Consider the following 26,514-nt stretch of genomic DNA (forward strand, 5'->3'; position numbering starts at 1 on the left):
GTGGAAAAATTAAATGTGTGTGTCAGCCAACTGCTTTCAAGACTGGAGAGCTATTGAGTTACGTAAGTGGACTGCAGTTTTACATGAAGGGGTCTGTGGGATTGGAGCTGTCATGACTGTGCTGTCAGGAATTGATAATCGTTCTGCTAATGAACCTTTTCTGCTAATGAGCCTTTTCTGCTAATGAGCCTTTTCTGCTTCCTATAACTGAACTCCCCAATATCCTCTTCTGCAATACTTAATATAGAAGCACTTGGATATTTCTGTCTATAGTTCTGGATATCCTCTGCCTCTTGCTAATTTCCCTCTAGAAACCTCTTTTTGAAGTTTAGACACTTGAATAACTTAAATGACCTGACTATCAATGAATCAAAGCCAGATGTAAGAGAAGTGACACAGGAAGCATGTTTATGGCTAACCAGCTAATTGTGTGTGAACAGGAGACCAACATTGTAACGCTGACTGTGACACTAAATGTGCTACCAAACCTCTTTGTGTCTGTATTCAGTAGTCCACAAAATTAAGATGATGATACCTATTAAACACAACTAAACAGTGTAGAGAATTAATTTATTAATGTTTACAAAGGACTTTGAGATCCTCTAGCAGAAGGTACTACACAATTTCTAAGTGTTAATTTATTATTCTCTATTATCGGATTCAATAGGACATGTAGTATAAATCTTTAAAAAAGCAAACAAAAAGCTAATCAGGAGTCTCTTATTCACACTGTCAAAGCTGGTAATGACCAAGCAGTCTTGTTTGTGGAAGTACAAAAAAAAAAGTCATCCATGCTACTTGATATGTTGAAGCAGCAATTAGTACACATTGTAGAGAAAAGAAGTGGAGCTAGACCAGAAATGAGCCTTGATGAGCCTAATTGCCTTTAATTATCCCTAAACATTTTCTTGTTGTCTGTCCTATAAAGGCAGAAGAAACCCTGTCGTTCTAAGAGGAAATAAGGCTGGGTTTTGTTTTCGTCTCTTAGAGGGACATATTAGCCACCATGGAAACATGTTCTTAATCAACGACATTAAACTCCTGGCTGCTCTGCTTCTCTTGAAACTGCCTAGCTTCATTATTGTCATGGGGAAAGGGGAGGGGAGGGGGTTTAATCACTATTTATCTTTTCTTAGCAAATTAAAATATTAATTACAATACACATTATTTTATCTTTGCTAAAGCTATTTGTAAGTATTGGTGAATAAGAGCTCATTTCATGTTGGAGTAATTTATTCTCAAACTATTCAGACTTACGTTTTTCAATTCCTGTTAAAAAATCATTGGGTCATGAAACGCTGTATTCCAAGAGCCAAGAAAAAACTAAAATGGGATTACTTCAGTACATTCAAATGCCATGGGAAGCTGAGCAATGGAAGGCTAGATAATTCCAGACCAAGGACAGATGTTTCTCTTTTATTCATATTTACATGATGGAATGCAGTAATCAACCTGATTTTTTTTTAATTTTCCTTTTTTTAATTTCACAGAATAATGGAAAAGAGGAAATTTTTAGTAAAATAAACTGTCATAAAAATTCCATGGCCTCTGCAAATCTTCACCTCTCAAAGCTTAAATATTAATTACGTTAGTTTGGTTGATGGAATACAGAAATATGAAGGGATTAGAAAAGTGATTTATAAAATGAGCAGATCAGCACTATTATGCCTCTTCTGTGAGCATCAGATAGTTTTTCTTGGTGTGTCTGTGCCAAGAGACCTTTAATTTCTAAATAACTGACTATGTGTTTGAGTGTGTTTGTGTTGAGTGTGTACGAGTGTGTAAGAGTGTAAGACACACACTTTCACACACTCACATCGTTATCTGTTCCTTTCACCTTAAAAAGCAAATTCTCTAAAAGTGTGGGTTATGTGTGCAGAGAGGGTCAACCAACCCAAACAATATTTTTAATTGTAGCCATGGGATATTCATCTCAGAAGACATGCCATGAAGTCAAAGGATTTTCTTTTCTTAATTGCAGAAGCCTTACACAGACTTCCTCCTAGACATTCTTGCTGACCTGCATTATTGATGTGGTCTGGTTCACTGGTCTTTATTTATTTTGTATGGCACCTTGTTCTCCTGCCCCAGTGCCATGTCTTCTGAATCTTTTCTGGTTGCTCTCTTTATTGTTGCTGTTGTTCTTATGCTACTAGTAAAACCGAGAAAAACACATTATGAAGCCTGGCTACAGCATGCCTTCTGACAGCAGAACCAAAGCATATGATCATTTCTCTTTCCTTCTTTCCTACCCAAGCACAGATAAAACCAGCATTTGCTTAGTCCTGCAGGCCTATATCTCACGAAATTCCATTTTCTTTTTTTGTATGTGGGTGCTCTTGCCAGGCCTGTAAACATAAGAATTTTTTCCCAGACCCACACAATTGCAACGCCATCCTTTTCTTGCAACTTACTGAAATTTGTGACTCAGGAGATGAAGCTGGGTCTCTAGTCCAAGATTTTTTGGAGAGATGGAATACTAAATATTTTACATCTTGGAGGCTTCAAGGGTTTGGACCATTCTGTAGGACCATTAAATCATTTTCTGAGTTATTTTCTTCTCCCATGCTCAAATTAATTTTCCTTATTGCATACAAGCAAAATTTCACAAGACTTCCACCCTGCCAAACCATTCAGTTTAATTTTCATATTCCATAGAGCATACCTACTAAGAGCAGTAGCATGTGGGCTTGATATAAGCAATGCCCTTCCCCACACTTGGGTTGTCACTTTAAAGAGTTCATTGTGTTACAGCTACTCACAGACCAGATGCTCTTTGCCATAGTTGCTTTCCCCTTGCATTCAGGATGTGTAACTTTGTACAGAGATTTACAGAAGTGGTTTAAACACATACAGCTTCTGCTATTGCCTTTACAGTTACCTCCCCCATTAGGCTTCCTGGAGCAACTAATGTAAATTCCTAGCTGAACTAAGAAATTAAATCCTTAATAGTAAAATATCTATATTATCTGCTCAAGGATGATGAATTGGTGGTTTTGTGTAGGATTATGTACATCTTATGTGCAGATTTTTGACCTTCCTTTAGACATATGTTACTTATGTACTTAGTGAGGAATGTGGTTGGCTTTCCAGAAGGAGTTTGGATCAGTCCCTTTGAAGGCTTTGTTTGTGCTTCTCTGTGGCAGAATCAATGCAAGAGAGCAAATGATTGCTATTTGCCACTTTACCTGTGTCAGCACAATTTTACTGTGAGCTGAGAGGAAACCAGGAGTTAGAAGGATTTTGGGGGGTAGAGGGGAGAGAAGTTAATAGATTCCATACTAGTACAGCTGCCAGGTGTGTAGCACTTTATTTGCTCTGTGATATTTGCTTGCTGTATATGAGGCAGCAGTTGAACGGAGGGTTTAGTCCTGAAATCAGGTGTAGTAGCTGGTCTGCCACAGAGTCCAGTTTGGATTGGAAGCCAGAAGCAGCTGATTTTCAAAGGCAAAACCCTGCATCAATGTCTCACCAGTCCCACTGATTTCACAGCCTATGTAGAGGTCTTAGCTCCTCTTTTTATCAAAGGTACAACTCTATCTTCCTGAGGATATTGACTTTGAAGAATGGAAGGGTTGTTATGATCCCCAGGTCAGGGAAGACTGGATTTCCCAGCTCTCGGTAAGCTTAGAGAGCCTGAGGTGGGATCCAATAGCCTGTTCTAGAAATGCTGAAAGGTGGACAAAGCATCAGCTTCTTCTGAGTTCCTGGAGATCCTCTTGATGTAGATTTTTTCTTCTTTTTTTTTTTTTTTTTTTTTTAATGAGAATGAGGGCTATATTCAAAACCTTTTAGTTTCATATACGAATACGTAAAATTATGTGCAACTTACTTTGAGCCTAGGAAACCTAGGGACAGATGAAGAGATCTTACTAAGTGGTCATCTTAAGCTGCCATCAACACTTTACTGCATACTTCTGTGACTGTTGGTTTACTAGATTGCATTTCTGTTGGTAAAGAAATTGCCCTGAAGATAAAGAAGCCTCATTAGACTGACTGTGCGAGGTCAGCCATGTGCAATCTGACGTTGACCTCTAAATTTGATCACCAAGAAACCCTTGACCTTTATGCCATTTCAAAATCACACAAATATAATTGTGTTGCAGTGTGATGATGTAAAAAAGATAACTAAGACAGTGCTAGCATAAGAAATACTTCAGTGTCTGTTGAGTGGGCCTTTGCCAGAATAAATATGTTCTGTTCCTTGTCAGAGTTGCTAAGTCCATCTAAGTGCCCAGCAGTATGGCTACGCAGCTACCAGCAATTAGCTATTTATTTCAGAGGTAGCTATTATTTGTGGAAATGCAGGGTGCAAGATATCCTAGGAACATCCTCCTTATGTGGTACAGTTATGTTAATCCTCTTAGTTCCTTCAGAGTCTGCAACCTGGTGAATCTGTGAAGGTGCCCCTTAAGAATAAGTAATGGAGAATAGAAAATATTCTAGTATGTAAAAGGTTAAATTAGGTTGTTCAAGGAAGCCTGACTCAAACCAATGCTGTGGTATATGAGAGTGAATATTTTCCACTAACATAATTTTTTCAAAGTTTTAATTTGTGTTTTCAGTGCTACCAAGCATGGAAGCTTCTGTTTCAGGCAGGATCAAATTGGAAACAGTAACACACAGCCAAACAGCAGTTCAGTATTGAAAGCAGAAGCCTTGACTCTGGAGGCTATTGAGCTGATATCTTAAAGTGTAAAAACATACTTCTGAAATTGCTAATAAATCACCATCCATGGTCTCCAAAGGGCAATTTTGTTTTGTATGCTATACTTTTGCTTATATTAATTAGAACTGTCCTCATTTCTGATCTTTGCTGTATTTTCTTCCTTCACTTCTTCCATTACTCAGCTGCAAGCCTGTGTTTTATGTGCAGAGTAAAAGTTAGTCCTGTGTAAGCAGCTTGTATGTGGTTTATGTACCACTGAATTTTACTCTATTGTATTGAACCACAGGTGACTGAAAAGCTGCCAAAACTTGTGTCCACTATCAGCCTGAGAAGGACATCACCTCTTAGGCAATGCTCTATTGCCTATTGTGGCTAAGAATTCGTGTAGCACTGTTATGAAATGGGTTCTCAGCCTATAGCATTTTCAGACACAAAGTGGCATCACCTAACTCAGTTGAAAACTCACGGACATTGGAATTGAAAGTTATCTTCTGCTGTTGTAATAGATTTACTTTTTTCCTGGAAAAAAAGAGGTAAATCCAAAGGTCATGTATATATATATACACACATATGTATACACATATACCTATATATACATATAGTGGGCAGAAGTACCTCTGATAATCCATTGGAACTCAGTAAAAGATAAACCAGATGTATTTTGATATATTTCTGAAAGTGTCATATAAAACACAGACAATGCAGTTCATGCCACTGAATGGTTGACTGTGCATGAGTAGATGCCTTCCTTCATTCAGGAAGTACCCCTATTGAAAAATCTTCCTGGAAACTTAAGTCCAGCCTCCTGTCTTCTCATTGGCAATGGATTTTTAGTTCCTACTACCTGTAAAATTGAATGATCAGCTTTTATCTGGCTTCAGAGTTATCTGGAAAAAAACCTGGAATCTTCAATTGCAGCTGAAAGTGAATTTATTTCTAGCATTTGACGCAGGTTCAAGAAGTCCAGTAGCGATGAAATTTTGGATATAGTCCAGCCTCTCTTCTTACAGTTGTGTTTGACATTTCAGGGTTTATTTTATTTTAAATAACCTTCTTAACTATGCTTTCAAGATAGGTTTTCGTTTTCACCTGTTTGACACTGTCAGCAATGAATGCCAAGTAGTCAATACTTCTGACTTATTTTGCAGCCCAAGTTTGGCTTTAAAATTTTTCCCACACTGTAGTAGATAAAATTAGGATAGAAGAGAAAGATGGAAATGAAAACTGAGACTCTAAAGATATCAGAACTAAAGTCCATCTTCTTCATATTATTCCTAAGTGTAGTGAAAGGCAGCAATAGCACACCTGGCTAATTTTCTCTGGAGGACTCTTCTCCCCTTCATGATGAATAACAAAGTTTTAGTTCAGCCCAAAACTTCCAGTTTTTTCTCTGGCAACAGGTAAAGTAGTTACCATGTCATAGTTTGCAGAAGCTCTAGAGCAGGCACGTAGGTCTTGCTATCATTTTCCAAATCCCTTATTTTCAGAGAGGGTGGTTGGAATTGAAAGTGTTTAAGTACTTGTTTCTTTTTGAGGAGGACTCACCTGACACGTGCAAGTAACCTGAGTCTGTATGGAAAAGCAGACTTAGAAACTCAGGAAGATGCAGCTTGCAAGGAGAGGAACAATCTTCTCCTCCCTGAGTGCTTCTGAAGTCCAAAAGTACAGGAAAGAACTTTCACATTGGTCATCCCCAGACTCTGTACATGAATAGGTATATAATGAGACTGGAAAGAGCTGGGCCTTTTTTTGACAGGTAAATGGTAAGGTTTTGAGTTACTCCAAAACACTTCATCCTCTATTTGTACTAGGATTTCAGAAAGTAATTGTTCCTTTTGTAAGACTTTCTACACCTTCCCGTCACCCTTAAGTTCCTATTTCTCTGTGTACCAGACCTTTTACAAATGGCAGTCACTGCAGATATGGATATTAAAAAAGCCACGGATGTTTTGAGAGTAAAGGTTGTGACTTTGAAAGAGATATGAGATGTGTATATATGTTGTATTTAGTTTTGATACTGAACTGTAATATGCTTTTTTAAATTTGTCAGCATTTGTATGGTATGGTATAACATTTGTATGGTAACAGTTTTATGCCTTTAAGAATATCTATGTGGTTGAAACAAAGATGAAGACTCATAATTCACAATATTTCCAATTTAAATCACAGAATTAAATACAAACATAAAAGGATTTTTGTCATTATCTCCTTGCTTGGTAGAATGATAATGTATTTGAATATAAAATAGCAAAGGTTGTAATATCTCACTTTTTCTGCTAAACCGCTTCATAAGGTTGTGTGTCTCTAACAGAAAAATATCTGAGAGGCAAGATGTTCTAAGATGAGGTTAAATGAATGAAAGTATTGTGGATTTTCTGAAAATTGTGAGCTTCACAAGCACTGTTACATATTTTACTGTCTTCAAATCAGCAGGAGTGCAAGTCCTTATCTTTGCATATAATTTTACTGTCATTAATATTAAATACTGTGTGATGTTTTAAGGATCATGGCCTCAACTAATAAATATGGAAACATCTTCAACTTCTGTTTTCTGTTTAAAGGAATTAGACATGTAATAGCAATTGCTCTGTCCCCTGAAGTCCCATCTGGGATGCTCTCCGGGCAGATGTCTTCACTCAGTGTCTAAAATGACCCTAGATACCATTGTTTAAGCACAGAATTATTTTTGTTGTTTATTGCTTGGCTGCTCCTTGTGTCTTAGAGGGGCAGAGAAACCTCAGATGTAATTAGACAGCCTTGGAGATTTTCCCTATGAGTGTAGATCCAGACCGTGGCTTTCTCCCAGCTGGTCCTGAGGCTGAAGCCTGTAAAGGGCCTGGTGGGAAGCAGCTGTTTAAGAATCTCTTGAACCTTTAAAACAAACCTGCCCCAGAGACCTCCCTAGTGTCCTATCGGTGCTTAGGCTGGTCTGTCCTCTCTGAGCAAGGACTTTGGCCCACTGCCTTTGATCAAGAACAGGGTACAAGAGACTTGTTTGTCTGAGTCTTTCTTCAGACAAATTGCTCCAGAGAAGAGACCATGAACAGCTAAACAAAATAATCATTAGTAAAAGCATCTGTCTCATCATTTTGGAAAAGTATTTAAGACAAAAATCTTGAGGGAGATTTTTCTGCTATATGAGGACTGTTCTCCCAAATGTCTTCACTTCTGAGCTACATCACCAAGTACACATTAAATTTATCTGTATTCAGTGGATTAATACAGAAGAATTTTTGATTTTGATTTTTGAAGTTTCCCACAAGCTTGAAGAATTATACGAGAAGAGAGTCTGACATATCTCAATCAAGATGAGTTAAACAGGAATTCAAAATTGAATTCAGAATTGAAAACACAATTGCAGCTAACCTGTATTCCTTCTGTTTTGAGCAGGAATTGTAGAATTTCGAAGTTTTTTGGCAAAGAAATGCTGATAAGAAAAAAAAGGAAAAGCAAAATTCATTGAAATTACTTGCCGCAGTTATCATTTATTTATTTGACATTGTAACAATCAGTAAGGAGCTCTACAATGCTGATGTTAGATAGTTGCCTGACTATATTCCTAAATCTGAGCCAAGTTATGATAATTTCTAAGTAATAGTGTCAGAACTTTGTAGCAGGACTGTAATAGTGACTCAGGCAAGAATTTAGCTAATAATTTTCATTGCAGCAAATACTTTCAAGCTTTTTAAGTACCTAAAGATACCTTTTAAAATGCAGCTCCTTCATTTTGGCATTCTACCAAAATCTCAGTCAGAGAGATGCCTTTTGCAGCCTGTCAGAAGGTCAGTAAATTCAGTTTATTTTAAAATAAAGAACATTTAGATAAGCTCTGTATTATTCTTTAAATTTAGAATGACAAATTAGGGGAGACTTTCTTTAAAAGTTTTCCAGGGAAGGACATGACTTGTAGTTATCATTGTCAGGACTATAGCTCTAACACACTTTTAAAATGCATATATTAATTTGATAACTTCACTTTATATTAGTTTTATGCAGCTCCTGTGAAACTTTTTCTCAACAACATAACATAACAAATGTTTTTAGGTACTCCCTTTTAAAGGTTGAATTTGGAAAGTAAACAGGAGATTTTGAGATATTGATGTAAATGGAATATTTTTATTAGAAAACTGTCAGGATTTGTTTATTTTAAAATATGCCAAATTAGCTACAATAAAGATTTCCACCAGCTCTTTGTTTTTCACATGACAGAAAGAGGACCTATTTTGGATCCTTCCTTCAGTGCCATTATGTCTTCATGTTTAAATATCTCACTGGACAAATACTTGATCTTTAGTCCATCATTAAAATTCTCACGCTCCTAAGCCAGCATGCTCCAATGTTTGGTTTATTTGATTTGCTGTTTCAATTTTTTCACAATTTTTTGTTTCTATTTCTTCTTCTGTGATTTTTGTAACTCTGTTGTCATCCTGCTTCTTTTCGGTAAATTTTTATTTTCCAGGGGCTCATGTTATATTCAGAGCGTTCATTTGTCTCAAATAGCGTTGCAGCCACAGTGAATAAGCTTATCAGCCTGTGAGATTTCTGTCCTTTCCTCCTCTTAATTTTAAGCACTTCTGGGAAAAGAATGGTGTCTGTTGGTTTTACTGTTTGTTGCCTCCTGAGTGCAGATGACCCATTGTGAGAGAAAGCAATGAGCCGTGCCGTGCTACTGAGCGCTGCAGAAGTCAGGGTATGATACTGAACAAACTCATTCTCTGTCCTTCACTATGATTTGTACTATCCCACTCCTTATTGAATTAAATGTGTTAATAAAGCACTTATGTAGCAGCTAAAAAGGAGTTGGCTGTCATTTATCAATTAATAACCCATGAAAACTGGCGTTACATAGTGGTAGTAATCGTACCCATGGTGTTAGGCATATGCTACATAAAAATGCAGTCACCTTGAAATAATATGGACAAATCAGCTTGTAACCTACAGAATACTACTAATAATGTAGTTCTAAGCACTGTAGGACTGAAGTTTGTCTCTTAGTCATCTGTGGATCAATTGTGCAAAATTTTATTTTTTTGTTCAAGTTTTGGGTGATCAGATTGGTTGAGCTGCCTTTAATTCTGAAGCCAGGGACTTCTCTACATGCTCTTACATGAATGAAGTACCTTTAATATTTCTTTGGGGAGGGCGGAGGGTGTGTGTCATGGTTCATGGCAGACAGGTGTGGAAAAACAAATTTTAAGCAAATTGGTAGGATTTTATTGACTTCAACAGCTAATTCCTACAGCCGTAGAATGAAGGCCCTGATATGATACAGTTCTCATTGCTATTCTCTTCTAAACCCAGGCTAATACAAGGTCAGCTGCAGTCATTTTACTGCTAGAGGAGAAAAGGGCCTATGCAGCTGCTGGGCTGCAAGTGGTATTATGTGCTTCAGGTCATTCGTGCTGCATTAGACACTGCTGCTGCACAAGCTTAGAGAGAGAATGGCATGAAACAGGAGTACATTTCTGCTTGGTAGCACTTACCTGGGCTTGCTCTTGGCTTTGGAATGAATGAGAAAACTTGGAAAGAAAGAAGCTACATTATACAATTATAGCAGTCTAGCACAGAGGTTATATAAAATGCTGAAGTGTCTGCCCTCTCCTCCTACAGTACTGTTTAATGAAATTCTTCTTGGCTCACACCCCCAACTACACCAATGTAATTTAATCTTCTTGGACTCTTGGCTCTTTTTTGGCAAGGTCATTGATTCAATGAACTTTTCCTGTTATGACAACTGGAACAGATACTGAGACTGTTCAGACTTTGTTGCCAGAATGTCAAACAGTGAATGCAAATAATGGCACAGCATTGTTTGTGTTTACGTTTTCAACATCCATTGTCCTTTCTGTTCATACAGAGGAAGGTGTCGTCACTTGCCAGAAAGCTTGCAGTTGACACTGCTGGGTGAGGTGTAACGAGAGAGTAGCAAATAAGAGCACAAAGAGGCTGAAGTAGTAACAGCAGTGTGATGACCTAAAGCCTGTTTAAATCAAAAGCAATATGCTCATTGACTGCAATTATCTTCGGAGTCTAGAAAGATGATGCAAGGAAAAAACCCCAACTGATGAAATTTCAGATTTTATATATCAAATTATCTACTCTTTCAATATGCTTTGAGCTGAAAATACAGTGAGTTACTTGGGACAACAATTGTCTTTTATGCTTTGCGGTATCTGGCATGCATAGGGAAAAGGCTTTCATTATACCCTCTATACACACCTCCAGAACCACCTCCTTGAAATAGTAGAAGCTACAGTACATTTGTAGTTCAAAATGTTCCTTTCTCTGATTTTAACCTATTGCTTAATAAATGAAAATAATATGCACCACACTGAAAAAAATAAGCACAGGCATTCATTTCAGAGTTGGAGCTATTTGGATGAAACTATAAATGTGGCAGTTGTGCCAATAACTAAACAATACTTTTTTAGCTTTATTGTTGGAGCATTTTACACTTCAAGTGAATGATATGCTTCTATCGTACACTGTTGGTGTGTACTCTTTGTGATTATGTCAATATGACTAGTTGCTAAGGTTGAAATAGGTAACTGCCACTAGAAAGCTGTGAAAGCAAATTAATTAAAACACTTCGTTATGTAAGAGAGCGCAGTCAAATTTCCCATTTTGTGTCAAGTTCAGAGAAATGCTAAAATGCTGCCCTTTGAAAAAAAAAAAATATTCTTTCAGCTATATTGACAAGGATTCACTTCAGACTTTATTCCAAATTCATAAATGTGTCTCGTGTAAAAATCTGGGCTGTAAATGCTGCTACCTCTGTGCAATAGGACAGAGGTTAGTGGCCTCTGGAAGCACATCAGCATAAGGAGAAATGAGGTCAGGATATAGGCAAAGATTATGTTGTCTGGAATGTGAAATCAGACAGTCACACTTTTTTTGTATAAGCTGTAGCAGGTAAATTCTCAGATAGGATGTATGTGACAGAAAACTTAAAATTTGGGGCACTGGGTAAAAGAAGCATCTCTGTTGAGAGACTTATTCCCAAACCAGGCATTCTGGTGGTCATTTTGTGTCAGGGCCCAGGAGGGAGGCACTGGCCATATCTACTGAGCACACAGTGTTGCTGTAATTGGCTCATTCTTCCTGTAGATGAGGGATTTGTTGTTAAATCCTTTCCAGGTGATTCAAAGCAGAGACATCAACCCCTGATGTCAAAAGGGTGATTGCCTTAATTTTCCTTTTGTACCTCCATCTCTATAAAAAGCTTTCAGTTGGACTGGAGCAAGTGAACAACTGCTTTTTGCTCCAGATACAGCTTTGAGAATACAGGTTTTAAGCTTCTACTGACAGTGAACATGGTTTATCTGTACTTCAGACAGTTGGACGAAAGCACGAGCTCCTCTAAAGACAAATGGTGTGTCAGCGGCCAATTGCAGGAAAGATAAAGGATTCCAAAGGCTGTGAATATTGCAGTCAACTATCCAGGGCTTATTTAATATCCTTTTATTCCAGCTTCCTTCATCACTTTAGTCTTTGCTAGTCAGAATATAAGTTGTTTGGCTGAATACATTCACAGAGTATGATACAATAACTTCTGCCCTATTCCAATAGAGAGTAGATTACCTGTATGTCTTGCTTGCCCTTCTACTCTTCTTCTGTTTCTATAAAGCAAGTCTCCCATCAGTCTTTTCCATTTTCTATTTTGATCATCATCTTCTTGTCTCCTTTGAGCTACTGTGAACAGGAACTGAAGATAAAGTGTGTGTTTATAGGTAGCATTTTAAAACAGCTGCAATTTCAGTGCTGGACCAACCCTCTGATTAGACAAGTGGAAAAGCTATGATGTATACTCTATAATAAATGTCAGAGCAAAGAACTAAAAAACATCCTATTAGGAGCTAGCAATAGCCAGGAAATAAAAGAACCTGTGTCAAAAAGCAAAAAATTTCAAGAGCAGAATAGAAGTTCAAGGGTGACAAAGAAAAGGATTACAGCCACAAAGAAAAGGATCACAGCCCTTTTGGTGAGTAAATACTTTTAGACAGGTATTGATCTAGTGGGCAAAAAACAGTGTGTGCTCTCCTTTGTGAAATAGCACTTACTGGGGGTGATGCAGATGGAACAAGGTTATGAGTGGTGAAGAAACAAAGCATTTTTCCATGGCGGAAATAATTTTGAAAAATTGAGGTATTTTTTGCCTTTATTTTTAATGTCCAGTACTCAAGTCTAAGAATCAACAAACTGAGATACAGAAAGATTCCCTTAATGATTCTGAAGAGAAATCACAGTCTCACTGAAGTCAGCAAAAACTTTTGCCATTGATTTAACTGGGGCCAGGGCTTCACTGCAGGCTTTACTGTTACGATCACCAGTCTGGTGCTGATGGCAGAACAAAACATGACAACAAAGAACTATATTGCAGAAGTTCCCGTCTTCTGTTGTCTTCACTTTACCTCCAGTTGAAAATGTTATTTATTTGAGGCCCAGTGCTGGGCTTGGAGTACATGGTACCTGTTATTTTCTACCAACTGGATGAGTTGACATGGATTCCTTTACTCTTAGGGTCATTTGGCTAATGAAAGAAACTGAATATGCATAAATATAAATGGATGAGTTGTCTTGTTTCCTACGAGGAAATAACACACTAAATCTTGTCATCCCCCACCCCCAACTGTTCAATTATTCGTTACCTGTTGAGAGAAAATTGATTAAGTAGTGAGCATTAAATTTAGCAGTGATGCTACAAGAAGGAGTGCATGGATGTGGAACAGCACTGTCTCTGCGATAAGGTAATAAAACAGAGGGGGTGAGCAGCAGAGAGAAATGGCAGGAAATAGACGGCACCAGGCACCAACCCTCACTCTGTTCCCGTTAACTGGTGCAGGACCGGAATAATCTCACAGACCTCAATCAAAATATGCTAATTTTGGATTGGCATAAATTGAGTCAAAAACTTATTTGGGCATAACCTGCATGCTCTGCCACTCCCTGTTGTAGCAGAACTCCTGCTTGTGTACTGACTTGTAGCTACCATGAAATGATTTTGATAATCTGTCAGTATTTCAGTAAAAATATTCACTGATGTTGTATCAGGAGGCTGAAGTATTTTTCCATAATTCACCAAAGCCCACCAGGTATCTTCCTGATCTCCCAAATGTAAGAGTTAGAGAATTAAATTTCATTCATGATATTGACTTTTTTCAACTGAGTGCTTTCAGTAAGTCAGAATCACAGAATGATTTGGGTTAGAAGAGATCTTAAAGGTCATCTACTTCCACCTCCCCTGCCCTGGGCAGGGAGCCTTCCATTATACCAGGCTATGCAAAAGTCCTGCTGCCTCTAGCACCCAGGACTCACAAAATGCAGAATTCTGAGCAGATTCACAGCTGGTGAACCTTTGTTTGTTTGGAGCTACCACTTTTTTCTTGCCAAGAATATATAATACTTTATTCTGTGGCACATATAATATTCATTCTGTGGCACACATAATACTTCATTCTGTGGCACACAGCAGACAGCAGCATGCTGAATGACCATGTCTCTTGGAGACACTTTAGGTCACTTGTCCTGTTTGTGAGGACAGGCGAAGACTAAATATTTAATATGCAGAAGCCCCTTCCCTTGCGTGCTTTAAGCATCATCACCATTCATTCACAGAATGTACCTTTTCTGTAAGCAAGTGGTGCTAGGTGTCTGAGGATGTGAGGCTGAATCTTTGTACCATCCATGGAGTCCCTGAGTCAAGGCAAAAAAAAATGTCCTTTAAATTGCACCATTTGCTAATGGATGCCTTCATAACCCTGTTCCTGGCTGGTGTTGCTGACTCTTACACAAGGTACGCAGACCATTTCAAGAGCAGTCTGTATCTTCCCAGTGAACAGAGACCTTGAAAGCTATTCTATTCCTGATATATTTAATCAGAAACATGTGAAACTGGTATCATTTTCTGTATCACAGAGTGAAAAGTAATGAAAAAGGAATTCGTTTTTATTGGAAGGAAATGTTTATCTAAATAATTTCTCTAAACAGTAAGTTGGCAAGCGTTCTGAACCTAACTGATTGCAACTAGTTTCTGGAAGACTCCTTTCAAACTACTGAAACCTATGAATCAGTATGTAAAGATACAAACAAGGCTAGTGTTATTTGAACAATTTTCCAGATCCTAATTCCTCTGCTCTAAAAATATATATTTGATGTTTCCTTTTCCTGACAAAGGCAAATCAAATATTAACTAAATACATTTCAATGTAGTCGTCATATTCTATGAAAGAGCTGAGGAGCGGGCAGAAAGAAAAAGAGGAGTTGTTTGTTTTCACCAGGGCAGCCAAGTGCTTTTCTGTGTGTATGTTTAGTGAGTGAATCAGACTGCTTTAGCACATGATTGCTTAGATCGGTAATTATTCAAGAAACAATACCACCTTGGGAAAATCTATGGTAATAAAAAAGAAATCTGGATGGGCTGAATAACCTTTTCAGGCAGATATTTATCTTCAAATGAAGTTATTTCTTGTACAGTTTCTAGTCTTCAGAAAATGCATTATTGGTTGGTTAGAAAACAATCAGATTGTTAGTGTTTAGAGTCTGGAGTTCAGGGTGGCAGTGAGATAAAGCACTAATGGATGGTATTCTCAGATGCATGGAAGGGAAGATTGTTAGGCTTTAAGTGTAATGTCAAAGTGGCAATATGAGCTGAATATGTGCATCTGTACTCTAGTGACAACTGTTACCAATATGAACAGATAGCAGGTTCTAATTAAAGTTACAAGCTAGAGGGAATAAGCATTAAGAAAAAAAGAATAATTCCATGAATAAATAGCACTTGATTTATCAGTTCACTTAAAAGGTCTAAAAATTAGTATTTGAAATTAATGTACATACAGCATCTGTCAAACCATACAACAATAATGAAGTCAACCTAATTAGAACACTTACAACTACAAGCATATTCTTATCTTGACATGGGGAGACCAAGTAGTCTCCTAAGTGCCAGCTAATGTGCATCAAAATTCTGCTGAGACCTAGTAAGCTACCTGCTTTCTTTGGATGTTGGACTATTCAGAACTTAGCTTGGTGTACTTTCTGCATCTGCATTATGAGCAACTTCTGTGTGCTCACCATAAGCAGGGTCATTCAAGCAAATTACACAGCACTTTGCAGGACTGTAACTGTAGGTTCTCCTTTTTTATATATAGTTGTCACTTCTACTTTTCCTTACTTTTAGTATTCATTCAGGACAGTCAGTAATAATTTAAATATGAGACAAACATTATCTCTGCACATATTTTTAGAACTTCTAAGAATGGACATAGACTAGACTCCTTAAATGATGCTGAGTACAGTACTGTGTGTACTTACAGCACCCCTGCATGGGTAAAATTGCCTTGCTGGTACTAATCAGCCTTGTTCTTAGGGAAGGGTGTATTTGTAGCTTTAGGAAACTTGCCTAGATAACTGTTGGGAAGCTTATGGTAAGGTGAATCCCTAATCAACTTTCTCTTGCTAGGTGTTTTGACAGTTACCTTCATTTTCAGTGATTTTTGTGAGTAGTAGAGTTTTGCTCCATTGAAGTAAGTTGTTTTTGTTATATTGGATTTTGAAAGTGTGCTTTGAAAATTTCAATACATTGGAATGAAAAATTTCTTGACTGCTTTCTGTAAGCATATTGTCATCCAGCAAAGCTAGGTCATATCCGTGAATCAGCAAGTTTGAAGAGTTTGAAATGCCTCTCTGAAGCATTTTGTCAAATACCCAGACAGATTGACACTACGGCGATTTTTCTGTCTTGCCTTGAAGGGGCAGCAGATAGTGGTGCTGTAAAGAAGAGAAATGAGAAAGGGCAAAATTATTTCTGCACCTCATTTGCTTTGTATTATCCTTTTATTTTCTTCTCTATCTGTCTGTATTCCTCTTCCTCCCCAGCTTTTGAAAAAAGGTCCAGGCTCTTCCAGCAACCTCTAATGTGCTTGGAAACCTTCACTTTTTTGTATAAACTTGCACGTTTGGGCTTTGTCATGGAGATAACCCTGTCGTCAGTTATTTCAGCTATGTTCTCCTCAGGAAGGATTTAGCAGTAGCTTCACACTAAGCTACTCCCACCTGAGGGAAATGGGGAGCTGAGAGCCCCAGCCAGCCCTTGCAGCCATAGTGTGGCTGTCACTGAGCACGGACACTGAGGGAAGCAGGTGCCTGTGAGCAGCTGTGCAGGGCATGCTGAGGGCTGCCCACTCTGCCAGCCCCAGTCTAGCTCTCTGAGCCCCTTAGCTGGCAGCTCTGTGTGGGAATTGAGGGTCCTGACTGCCCAGCTTTGGCTGGAGAGCACCTCACACCACCTTGCAGGTCTCTTGGCATGGTCAGTGCCTTGAACATGGCATGGCATGGCCCTTCTGCAGCCTCACACAGTCTGTGCATGGGAGGGACACCAGGCCTAAACTGTGGTGCTTTTGGGTACAGGCAGGACTTGTGACCCTTTCTCAAAAGGAATGATAAACCTGGTGTGGTCAGAGCCTTCAGCTGCCATGTGATTAAAAAAACAAAACAAAACAAAACAAAACAAAACTGGGAGAAATTTTAGAACCTGTTTTCCATAGCAAAGGGATACACATGGGCACACAGAGATTTGGAAAGATTGTCAAATGCAGCTCCCACTGCAGTAATGGCAGATCCGTGGGTGCTACAGAGCCCTGGTGGTGGCATTTACACCACAAAATTACTCCAGCCTAGTTATTGTTAGGAAGGAGCTCCTTTGTACCCTAATTCCTGGATTATGGCATTCAGGGGCTGCACTGGTAAACACAGCAAGGCAGTGACACTGCTTACAGTGCCTGGCTTGCCTTGGCTCACTCTGCTGCAACAACAGGGCTGCAAATGCACAGTCACCAAACTTGGGATGATAAAAAGGTTTTACTGACAGAAACATACATGTCCTCCAGGTTAGAATTAATTCTGTCCCTGAAGTAATGTCTGTGGTACCTGGGATTTCAGTGCCTAAATTCCACCAGAGTTTCACTGTAAACAGTGCTTTTTGGGTCTGACATCTAGCAGATCCACATTTAAGCACAAACTGCAGAGGAAGCATTGCCAAAAGAGATGTAACTGCTTAGGGCAAGAAAATTGTGCCTCTCTAACGTACTAAAATTAAGTCAATCGTGCAGCTGTTGAGACTAGAGGGAATGGTTGATGTAATTTATTTGGATTTAAAAAAGAAAAAAAATCCATATAAAAATATCCCTACCAAGAAGCCATTAAAGCAAATGAGTATTAAGGAAGTGAGAGCTAAAATAGTTGTGCATTAGAAACGAAGAGGTAGAGCAGGATTAAGTGGTCGGGTTTTTAGCATGGCAAAAGGCTAATGGTGTAGTGCCCCTACACTCTTCAACTGGTGCTATCTGAAAATGGGGATGAACATGCTGTTGGAGGGGTGGCACTGTTTGCTGTTAGCAGAGAATTACTTCAGTTAATCAGAACTAGGGAAGATTGTGATTGACCTGGGTTAACAAAGTGAATAAATGGGCAGTGTGATGCAGATGAAATGCAATGCTGAGAAATGCAAGGTTGGGCACACATTCAAGAGAATAATTGGAAGTATTTGTAGGCTTTGCTGGGCTCTAAATTAACCATAACTATTTAGGTCATTACTTACTATGACCAGCCTAGTGGAGTAGTGTGTTGTGAAGGGATCCTATGAAAACAAAAGATAATGTGAGACCATAGTGGGTGGCAGTAGCACAGAACAGAAGATACAACTGCCATCCATAAATCAACATGAACAAATCACCCATAATTATGTTCTTGCCCTGTCTCTTAAAGCATACTGACAAAAAGTAACTCTGAAGACTGGCAATTAAATAATTAGAAAGATGAAGGAGGCTTTTCGTTTAGAAAGAAGTTAAGTAATAGGAGACAGAGGGCAAGTATTTAAAACAACAGTGTTAAGAATACAAGCTAAGAAGCTTCTATTTATATTGCTAGTGCAAAAAAAGAAGCAAAGTGGTTTATTTAAATACAACTAAAATGAATTATTTTCATGAGAACCTCATTAACCTTTGGGAATCATTCTGTTAAGCAATCATGGAGGCCAAATGTTCAGCAGCATTATATTATTTTAAAACAATTCCAATGCTACCATAGGACTGGAACAGTTATTCCAACACTATCTACAGAGATCCAGCTTCTCCATTAGAAAATAGAGTTACTAACCTGCTGCCTCCTATTTGGAAACCTGAGCTTTTAATGTGCATTGGTGTTTTTGTGCTCAGCTTTGCTGTCTAAACTTTGAACTGGTTGGCAGTGCAGTCTACATTGTGCCAGGGCTCCTACTCCAACATATAAAAGGAGGCGTGTACCCAAGGAAGAAATGGTTCAGTACACAAAATTTGCTGTAGAAAAATTTTCTTTATGGAACTACCTATTCCAAGTGTAATTTATGTAACTGTGACTTCCCCCATCTGGGATCCCAAAATGATTTCTGCAGCAGCTGGTGCACTATATTGAATGGTCCTTTAAAATCTCCTTGCTGCTGAGTTGAGGCTTGTGTGATTTTCAGTAGCATTTATAACCACTCAGGCTGCACCATGGTGTGATCCACTGCACATGCCAGGAACTTTGATGGGGAGCGGCTGAGATTAATGATGACATAATACACTAAGAAGAGATATTAATGCTCTTAGGCATGAATTAATGAAATACCATTGAGAATTTATCCTTCATGAATAAAAGGATTTGGAAGTTGTCGTTCTAAAAACCACATAAAGATTTTACTGAAAAAAAACCCCAAACACTGTTGAAACAGACAGGGTCCTAATGAAGCCTTACTCCAAATTTTTGGTAGTGCCAGATGATTGAGCTTCAGCCATTAACTGTATTCCTACTAATTTACAAATTGTGTAAATGAAAGGTACAGATCTCTTGCTTCCAGGACTGTGGCAGTGATAATTTTTATCTCCAACTCAGTGCAAAGCTGGATTCCAAGCTGTGGTGTCATTGTGGAGTAGAGACCTAGCATACCAGTGGCCTCCATAAATCTGGGATCCTCATCCCACAGTGCAGCCATATAGCAAGATCCTTGCTTACTGAATTGGTAGCAATGCTCATCATAAATGTGGAGGGTGACTGTGACCATTTATTTCTTAAAAAATTAAGGTATGCTTTACTGTGACCTCTCTGGGGTAAGTGTCTTTGAGGGTTATCGAAGAACTGAAGGATTACTGCTGAATCCTGTAATTTTTAATTCTTCATTGTCCCCTAGAATTAGTGAGTTAAAATGTTGCGTGTCTCTATATATATATGATTGTCTACCTGTAGCTTCTCTTGATTTTAAAAAACAATTTTATTCGGGGATAAAGCTTTACTGTATGTTGTCATATAATCAAGTCTAGAAGAGAAGTTTTATTTTTGAGGCAAAGTGGGATAACACCAGCTACAGCACACAGGGACTGTTTACATTTTTTGTTGCTCTGTTAATGTTTGTTCTGAGTAGTTAAAAAAAAATCCTTAAAACTTAGGACATCAAGTATGACACATATTTTATCCATAACTTATGGCAATTTGAAACACCTTTTATTGCCTACATAAGTGAATATATGTAAACTTTATTAGTAACTTCATTTCAAATTTAAAATAAGCAAAGGTGTATTGTAGAATTTACAGATAAAGGTTAGTTTTATCTAAAAAGTTATTACCAGTGTTGCATTTCTTCATGTTATGGTTCACTTATGTAGAATTGAGATGTATTTTATATTAAACAATGCATAGCACCATTATACAACAGTTCACTAAATGCACATCCCATTCAATCTTTTGTAGGAATTAATATAACTGGACTGAAGTTACAAGGAAGAATTGAACTGAGCCAGTAGGGTTAACACTGATACTAACAGGAGATTACCAGCCATAAGAAAATTACAGCTCTTCTGAAAGTGCCTAAAACAGCAACATATGGTGGGCACCATCATAGAAACTGGTTAACTGATGACTCTGAAGAAACACTCGTTTCCATTAATTCTGCTGTCATTATTTCACTATTCTTGAACTCTTCCTCTGAATTCTTCTGTCCTTCTGATCCCAAGACAAGATGGCAGGAATGTTAGAAGAGAACATAAAGAAATTACAATAAGCTGTCAACTATATAATTATACTGTAACCTACTGCACTGAGAAGTTACACCAACAGAAATTTGGCAATGTATTGGCTGCTAGCTAAACACGGGACACTCACTAGCTCAACATTAAAAAAAAACCAAACAGGCTCACTAAAAAGCAACATCTACATTACAAAGAAGCTAACAAAAGAATTCCCTTATGATACTTAGGTTCATCTTAGGTTCATCAGCTGCATTTTCTTGTTTTATGAATACTTGTTACATTTGCAATTGAATATGTATTTAAGATCACAATGCTACAAACCTTTCTCCAGTATGCAGTTTTGCCACCTTTAGTTAGACACAAAGGAGTACTTGCTCGAACTAGGGTTGAAGATTCTGCAGAAAGTTGGTGATGTTATTAGGTCATGTGTACTGTAATTACCTGAGCACCATAATTTTGAAATCCTTAAGAACATGATTTCAGAAGGCAGCAAGTATGCTTCTGTCTGACAGACTAAGGGAATAATTTTTGCTCCAAAGAGTCTGCTGTATACCCTGAATCAGAACTAAGTCCTTTTTCATAGAGACTTCAGATTTTTAAAGCATCTCTACTAAACAGAAGTAAACGATTTCTGATTAAGTTTTAAATGTTTCAGTGACTTTACTGCAAACACAGTTAACTTCTAAGTGTTAAGGAACTTACTGGCAAGAGTTACCAGTAGGGCTGATGGTGGAAGTTGCTTTTCTCCTCATGAACAATTGTTACAGTGTCACAGTCCTGAACAGATATATTGAGTTACCTGAACCCCAGGGTTCCATGTCAACCTGGATTTTAGTTTTAACCTTCTCAACAGCAGGAAGTCTCACCCAAAACATTCTTCTGAAATCCAAACTTAAAAATTCATTGACTTATCTTCCAAATGGACTTTATATATTCCAGTGCATTAGAAGGTAACAATTGATACAGCTTTCAAGTGATTTTTTGCTGTTATCATAGAGTCACAGTGGCCACAGACAAAACTGTAGCCTCTGTGATGATGGGGCATTAATTTGAGTTATTTGAAAGAACACAGTTTTGGAAGTGGTGACAAATGCAGTCCTTGATGCTATCTTTGAAAGGCCCCGGATGAGAGGAACAAAAGAGGCTTGGGAATCAACAACAAAGATTTCAGACTTCCAATTTAGCCACTGATTTGTAGATAACATCTTGGGCATCAGCTGCCTTCTGCAGTTCTCTAGCTTGATAAAAATAGGGACAGTCATGCTTATTCATCTAACACAAACCAGTGCCATGATGGATGAATTATTTAGATAGCACTCAGAGTGCTAGCCAAATGCTGCTTATTCATGTTTTCCCCACTGCAACAATGTATCTTCATCACTAATAATTAACTGCTAATTACTGTTGCTGAGAATATGATAGTGGCGTTTACCACCTTATTTTTAATTTCAGTGCAGATGCCTACTTAAGAGTTATGTAAATACATGAAATTACAGTACCTTTTCCTAATGACCCTGCTATATCTGGGTTTGATCCTATTCAATTGTGACAAAAGAATAGTAAAGATGACCTGTCTTCTGTAGAGCTATAGACAGTTTCTGTTGAATTCTCAACACTTAAATCATGAAACGTAAAGACGCCATTCTAGGCAGGACACATCTGGGTCAAAGGACTGCTGATGCCAATTATGCTTTGTACATAATAATGCACATTTTACCTATTTGGAAAAAAAATTCACATTTATTTACTGTCAAACAGGTGTTAAACTTTACACTGGATATTAGTGATGGGCTCATTATTAACAGGTTTACACAAAGGGATGAAAAAAGCAGAATTTTGTCGAAACAATTTACATTTCATTAGATTTTTTATCATAAAATAAATTAATTACTAAATATAGGCAGAAGGAATATGGAAGAGTAATAGTTATGTTTTATTTATTTTTTTTTAAAGGACAGGCACCTTTTATTCACGAGAAAGCTTGTGAGAAGTGTCCAGTGTCCCCTTTACCCCTTACCACCCAACCCTGATTAAAGAATGAACAGGGAATTGAGTTACAATCTTTGTTAGCTACACCAAATTTGTGCAAGGCTTGGCATAATTGGCTTCTAAAACAACTTTCTCCCCAAATTATGTTTTTTTGGCAATAAAAATTCAAAACTTAAGAATAAAAACTAACTAGTCAAAGCAGAACACTGTTTACAGTGAAAAATAAGTGAAAACAGGTAGAACTTGCATTTTAAACAAACTATCGTACTATGAACAGTGTAAGAAAAACAGCTTATAACATATGTGCAACCAAGAGCTTTTCACAATATTTTCTTCAAACTCTTTAAAATTATTTTTTAATGACAATTATATTTCAGTTGGACACAAATGTATTTATTTTACCCTAGCAATAGAACAAAATATAATTTCTTTAGCCATTTTTTCATGAGAACGGTTCATTGTACAGTTGAGGAAATATATGAAATAAGGCCTGTGGCTTGATTGCTAGTGGTTAGACATGTATTCAATCTTTGCCCTAATGGAAAAGATTTGCAGTGAACTGCAAACTGATGCAGAATATCTCTCCTGCTTTTGCAAGTCTTGTCAGGAATAGTAAGGTACAGTAAATTTGTCCCACAGGATTTTAAAGCCTACGCCTTGTATATAATACAATGTAGGCCTAGGAAAAAAAATGGTGCAGCCATATTTACAAATTTAGTTCACAAACTGCTGCAGTAAAATGGCTGGAAAGTGTTTATTTCTCTTTTTTTTTCACAATTTTGTTAAATTCAGCAGCAGAAGATATCTTAAATACCTTGTTGGTATTTCTTTTCTTTGTAACAAATAATTCATTTTAGTATACTCTGTGTATATACAAAGTTTTTGTTTATAAAAATTCACAGAACTGCGAGGTCCAGTCATCCCTGTTACTGGAGAACCACAGGGTCAACAGAATTGTCTCTTCGAGCAGATATGAGGGAGCCTGCATGGGGCCAATTAAGTCTTTTTAATACTTGAACGTGGCCTTTAATATTTCTTTGCTACACTATTAAAGGCTTGTCACTAGTTGCATTTGTCCTTCTCTAACATCTCCTTCTGGAATACATCCTTCTTTGTTAATGGGAATGATATAGCCGTCGCTATTACCCCTGCTGATTTGATAGTACATCTGAAGCTGATGACCAGCTCCTAGGTTTGGCATGCTCTTGTAGTAAATGTCCTCATTTTCACTCCTCCTGGAGGGAGAGAGGTCTTCTTCAACATCGGGGCTGCTCTCTGGGTAGGGAGAGTCTCTGAGGTTGGGCATGCTCGTGTAAAGAGAGTCTCTGTTGGGGGACTGGAGGTGGTCGTCAGCCTCGGCTGTCAGCTGTGAGACGTAGCTGTCAGTTCCCTCAGTCTTCACTTTCTTCTGGGGCTGGTACAGAAGGGAGTGAGTCCGCTGAGGAATGAGTGGGGCCTCCAGCTCTTTGTGGTGGAGCTCCAGCCCGGGGGTGTCGCTGTGCATCAAAGATGAGGCGTCTGCCACGATGGCGTCATCTTCGCTACTGCTCCCGCCGATCACAGCCTTGGCTGGCAGTGCCCGCTCCAGGTTGTGGTTCTTGCTGCTGCCCCGCAGGTTGTTGTGCACTAACTCTGAAATGATCATTTTCTCAAAAGCAGTATCATTCAGGCTTAGTCCACAGTCTACAACTTGCACGCTGTCGTTATAGTCTCCATTGCGCAATGAGTAGCTGTTGTTGAAATTACCATTTAGCGGTAGAGTATCCATGGCACTTGTATCCCTGGCATTGTTCAGTGAATGTCCTGAAATGGAAAAGGACAGTTCTGGTTATTGCCTGACATGCTTTTATCACTTCATTTTTTTTCTTTTTAACAAAATTCTTTAATGTAGTTCAGGACAAAGTTGTACTTGGAAGTAAAACTTGAGAAAAGTTAGGTTATTGAACATTCCCAAATGTAAACAGTTGCACACCTTATAGGAAAGATGCTTTCTAAAAATAGTAACGTGTGTTTCCTGTGGGGAATAGCGGCATTTGAATTTCTTAATTTAGTGTCAATTCTGTGACTTTTCCACAAGGAACTGTTCACTCCATGCCCTTGCATATGTAATGCAAAGCAATTCATTTGGAAACAACTGTGTTTTGAAGTACACCACCATGATTTAGAAAAAGAAAATTAACAGAATTTGTCCTAAACGACACTAAATTAAAAAGGAATTAGATCACAGACATAACTGAAGGTAAATGTACAACATAAACCCACATAACTGGCAGGCAACTACTTTAACAACATTTCTAACATTTTTTCCTGGTTTTTTTTTTTTTTTTGGAGATGAAGTAAAGAAAAGAATGAAAAAAATGGATAAATACAAAGAATTTATGTTAAACAAGGACAGCCATCTTTCACACTACAGGGACCAGGGCCCACAAGCACCATCCAACAACACGATAGACAGCAGGTGGAATGACTCACTTTGGACAACTCACATCATGTCTGTCTGCTCAGGCTATCTGGCCTAAGAGTAGCTGATATATAAAAGAAAGTAAAATGATTTATTGTAACATGATGAAGAATTACTGAGCTTCTCAGCAACTTAGTCAGAGCAAGGGTTCAGCAAATTAGATTACTAAGCAATAACAGCTTTTCTTTTCCCACTTAACATAATTTTTTTCACTAATATTCTGCCTGCCAACAATGGCCCCAGGCTCCTAAAGGTCAAAGTTTGCCTGCAGTCTGCATCAGTCACAGTGACAGCGCTGAATGAACCAGAATAGTTAATTAAGAGTTAGGCCCACAGTTACCATGGGCATGGAAGTCAAATGCAGAAATGTTAGGAATTTCTGTAAGTATGGGTCACAGAAATTAAATCAAAGAATAAATATTAGTTGTGGAATGGGAAGAGGAAATCAGCCATGGCTGATATTTCATAGCTGTTGACGAAATGACAAATTGGGTAAGTCTGCTGAAAACATGAGAAGGAGTTTAAGAGGGGGAAAAATGAAGTCTTATGATGATTAAAGTTTTTATGCTTTGGGTTTTGGCTTTTTTTTCCCCAATAACTTGATAAAGAAAAGGTTTTCCTATAGACACAAAGACATGTAAACTATGACAGCACAGTGCTTCCCAAGCAAAGGAAAAAAAAAGAAAAAAATAAACTTTGCAAGAAATTAAACAGTCTGAACCATGGAAATCAGATGGTTAGAGCATTCCTAGAAAAGCACTTTATCTACAGATATGTCTGGAAGTAAAGAAAGAATGAAGTGACTTTACTGAAATGAGACTGACCACTGTGAGGCTGCTGCATAATATGCAAGGCTTGGAGGAGTATAAGGGAAAAGTTTCTTGAAAAAGATTTTACATTTTCTCATTTTGTGGATTTTTTTTCATAATTAAAGCTGCAGCTTATCCTAGAAAATTCAATATTCTCTGGAAATATTGTTTTCAATTAAAAAATAATTGCATTTTCTCATGAAAAGATTTTTGTCTTCAACTTTAAGGAATAGAATAATAATTTCCAAATAAATTCTGAGCAATTTGCAAGTCATTTTGCATTTGTGTTATTGTTAACTCTTCTCCATGTGTATTGATTTTAACAGTGATGAGGGTTGTTTGAAAGGTCTCTTTAAGCTTTGATTAAACAACTTTGCAGTTTTGCAATTTCATGTATGTTCCAAGATTTTTCTTGCAATGGATTTAGCTGTGCAGAACATATGGCATTTATAAAAGTAGACAACACATGGACCACATGCTGGATTCATTTCCCTCATGAAAGTGATTTAATTCTGTAATTTTAATTTTCTTTTCCTCTGCTAAACAGAT

At 37.9% G+C, this 26,514-nt stretch overlaps 1 protein-coding gene across 26 annotated transcripts in view; it reads right to left on the reverse strand.

Annotated features, from left to right (window-relative positions):
* Window positions 1-22,424: 22,424 nt before the first annotated feature.
* ADGRL2 (adhesion G protein-coupled receptor L2) overlaps window positions 22,425-26,514 on the reverse strand; it is a 384,708-nt gene continuing 380,618 nt past the window's right edge. For 21 of the 26 annotated variants that reach the window (XM_042030361.1, XM_042030366.1, XM_042030367.1 and 18 more), the window contains one exon: window positions 22,425-24,498. In XM_042030361.1, the coding sequence (XP_041886295.1) occupies window positions 23,744-24,498 (755 nt within the window). In that variant the 3' untranslated portion in view covers window positions 22,425-23,743. Of the gene's footprint in view, window positions 24,499-25,167; window positions 25,221-26,514 lie in introns of all 26 variants that reach the window. The other 5 variants (XM_042030382.1, XM_042030384.1, XM_042030385.1 and 2 more) reach the window with 3 other exon arrangements.

Source organism: Corvus kubaryi, unplaced genomic scaffold, assembly GCF_017639235.1.
Source record: "Corvus kubaryi isolate FWS band 111438036 unplaced genomic scaffold, C.kubaryi_AGA036_p1.0 37334, whole genome shotgun sequence".
In the NCBI taxonomy this organism is placed as follows: domain Eukaryota; kingdom Metazoa; phylum Chordata; class Aves; order Passeriformes; family Corvidae; genus Corvus; species Corvus kubaryi.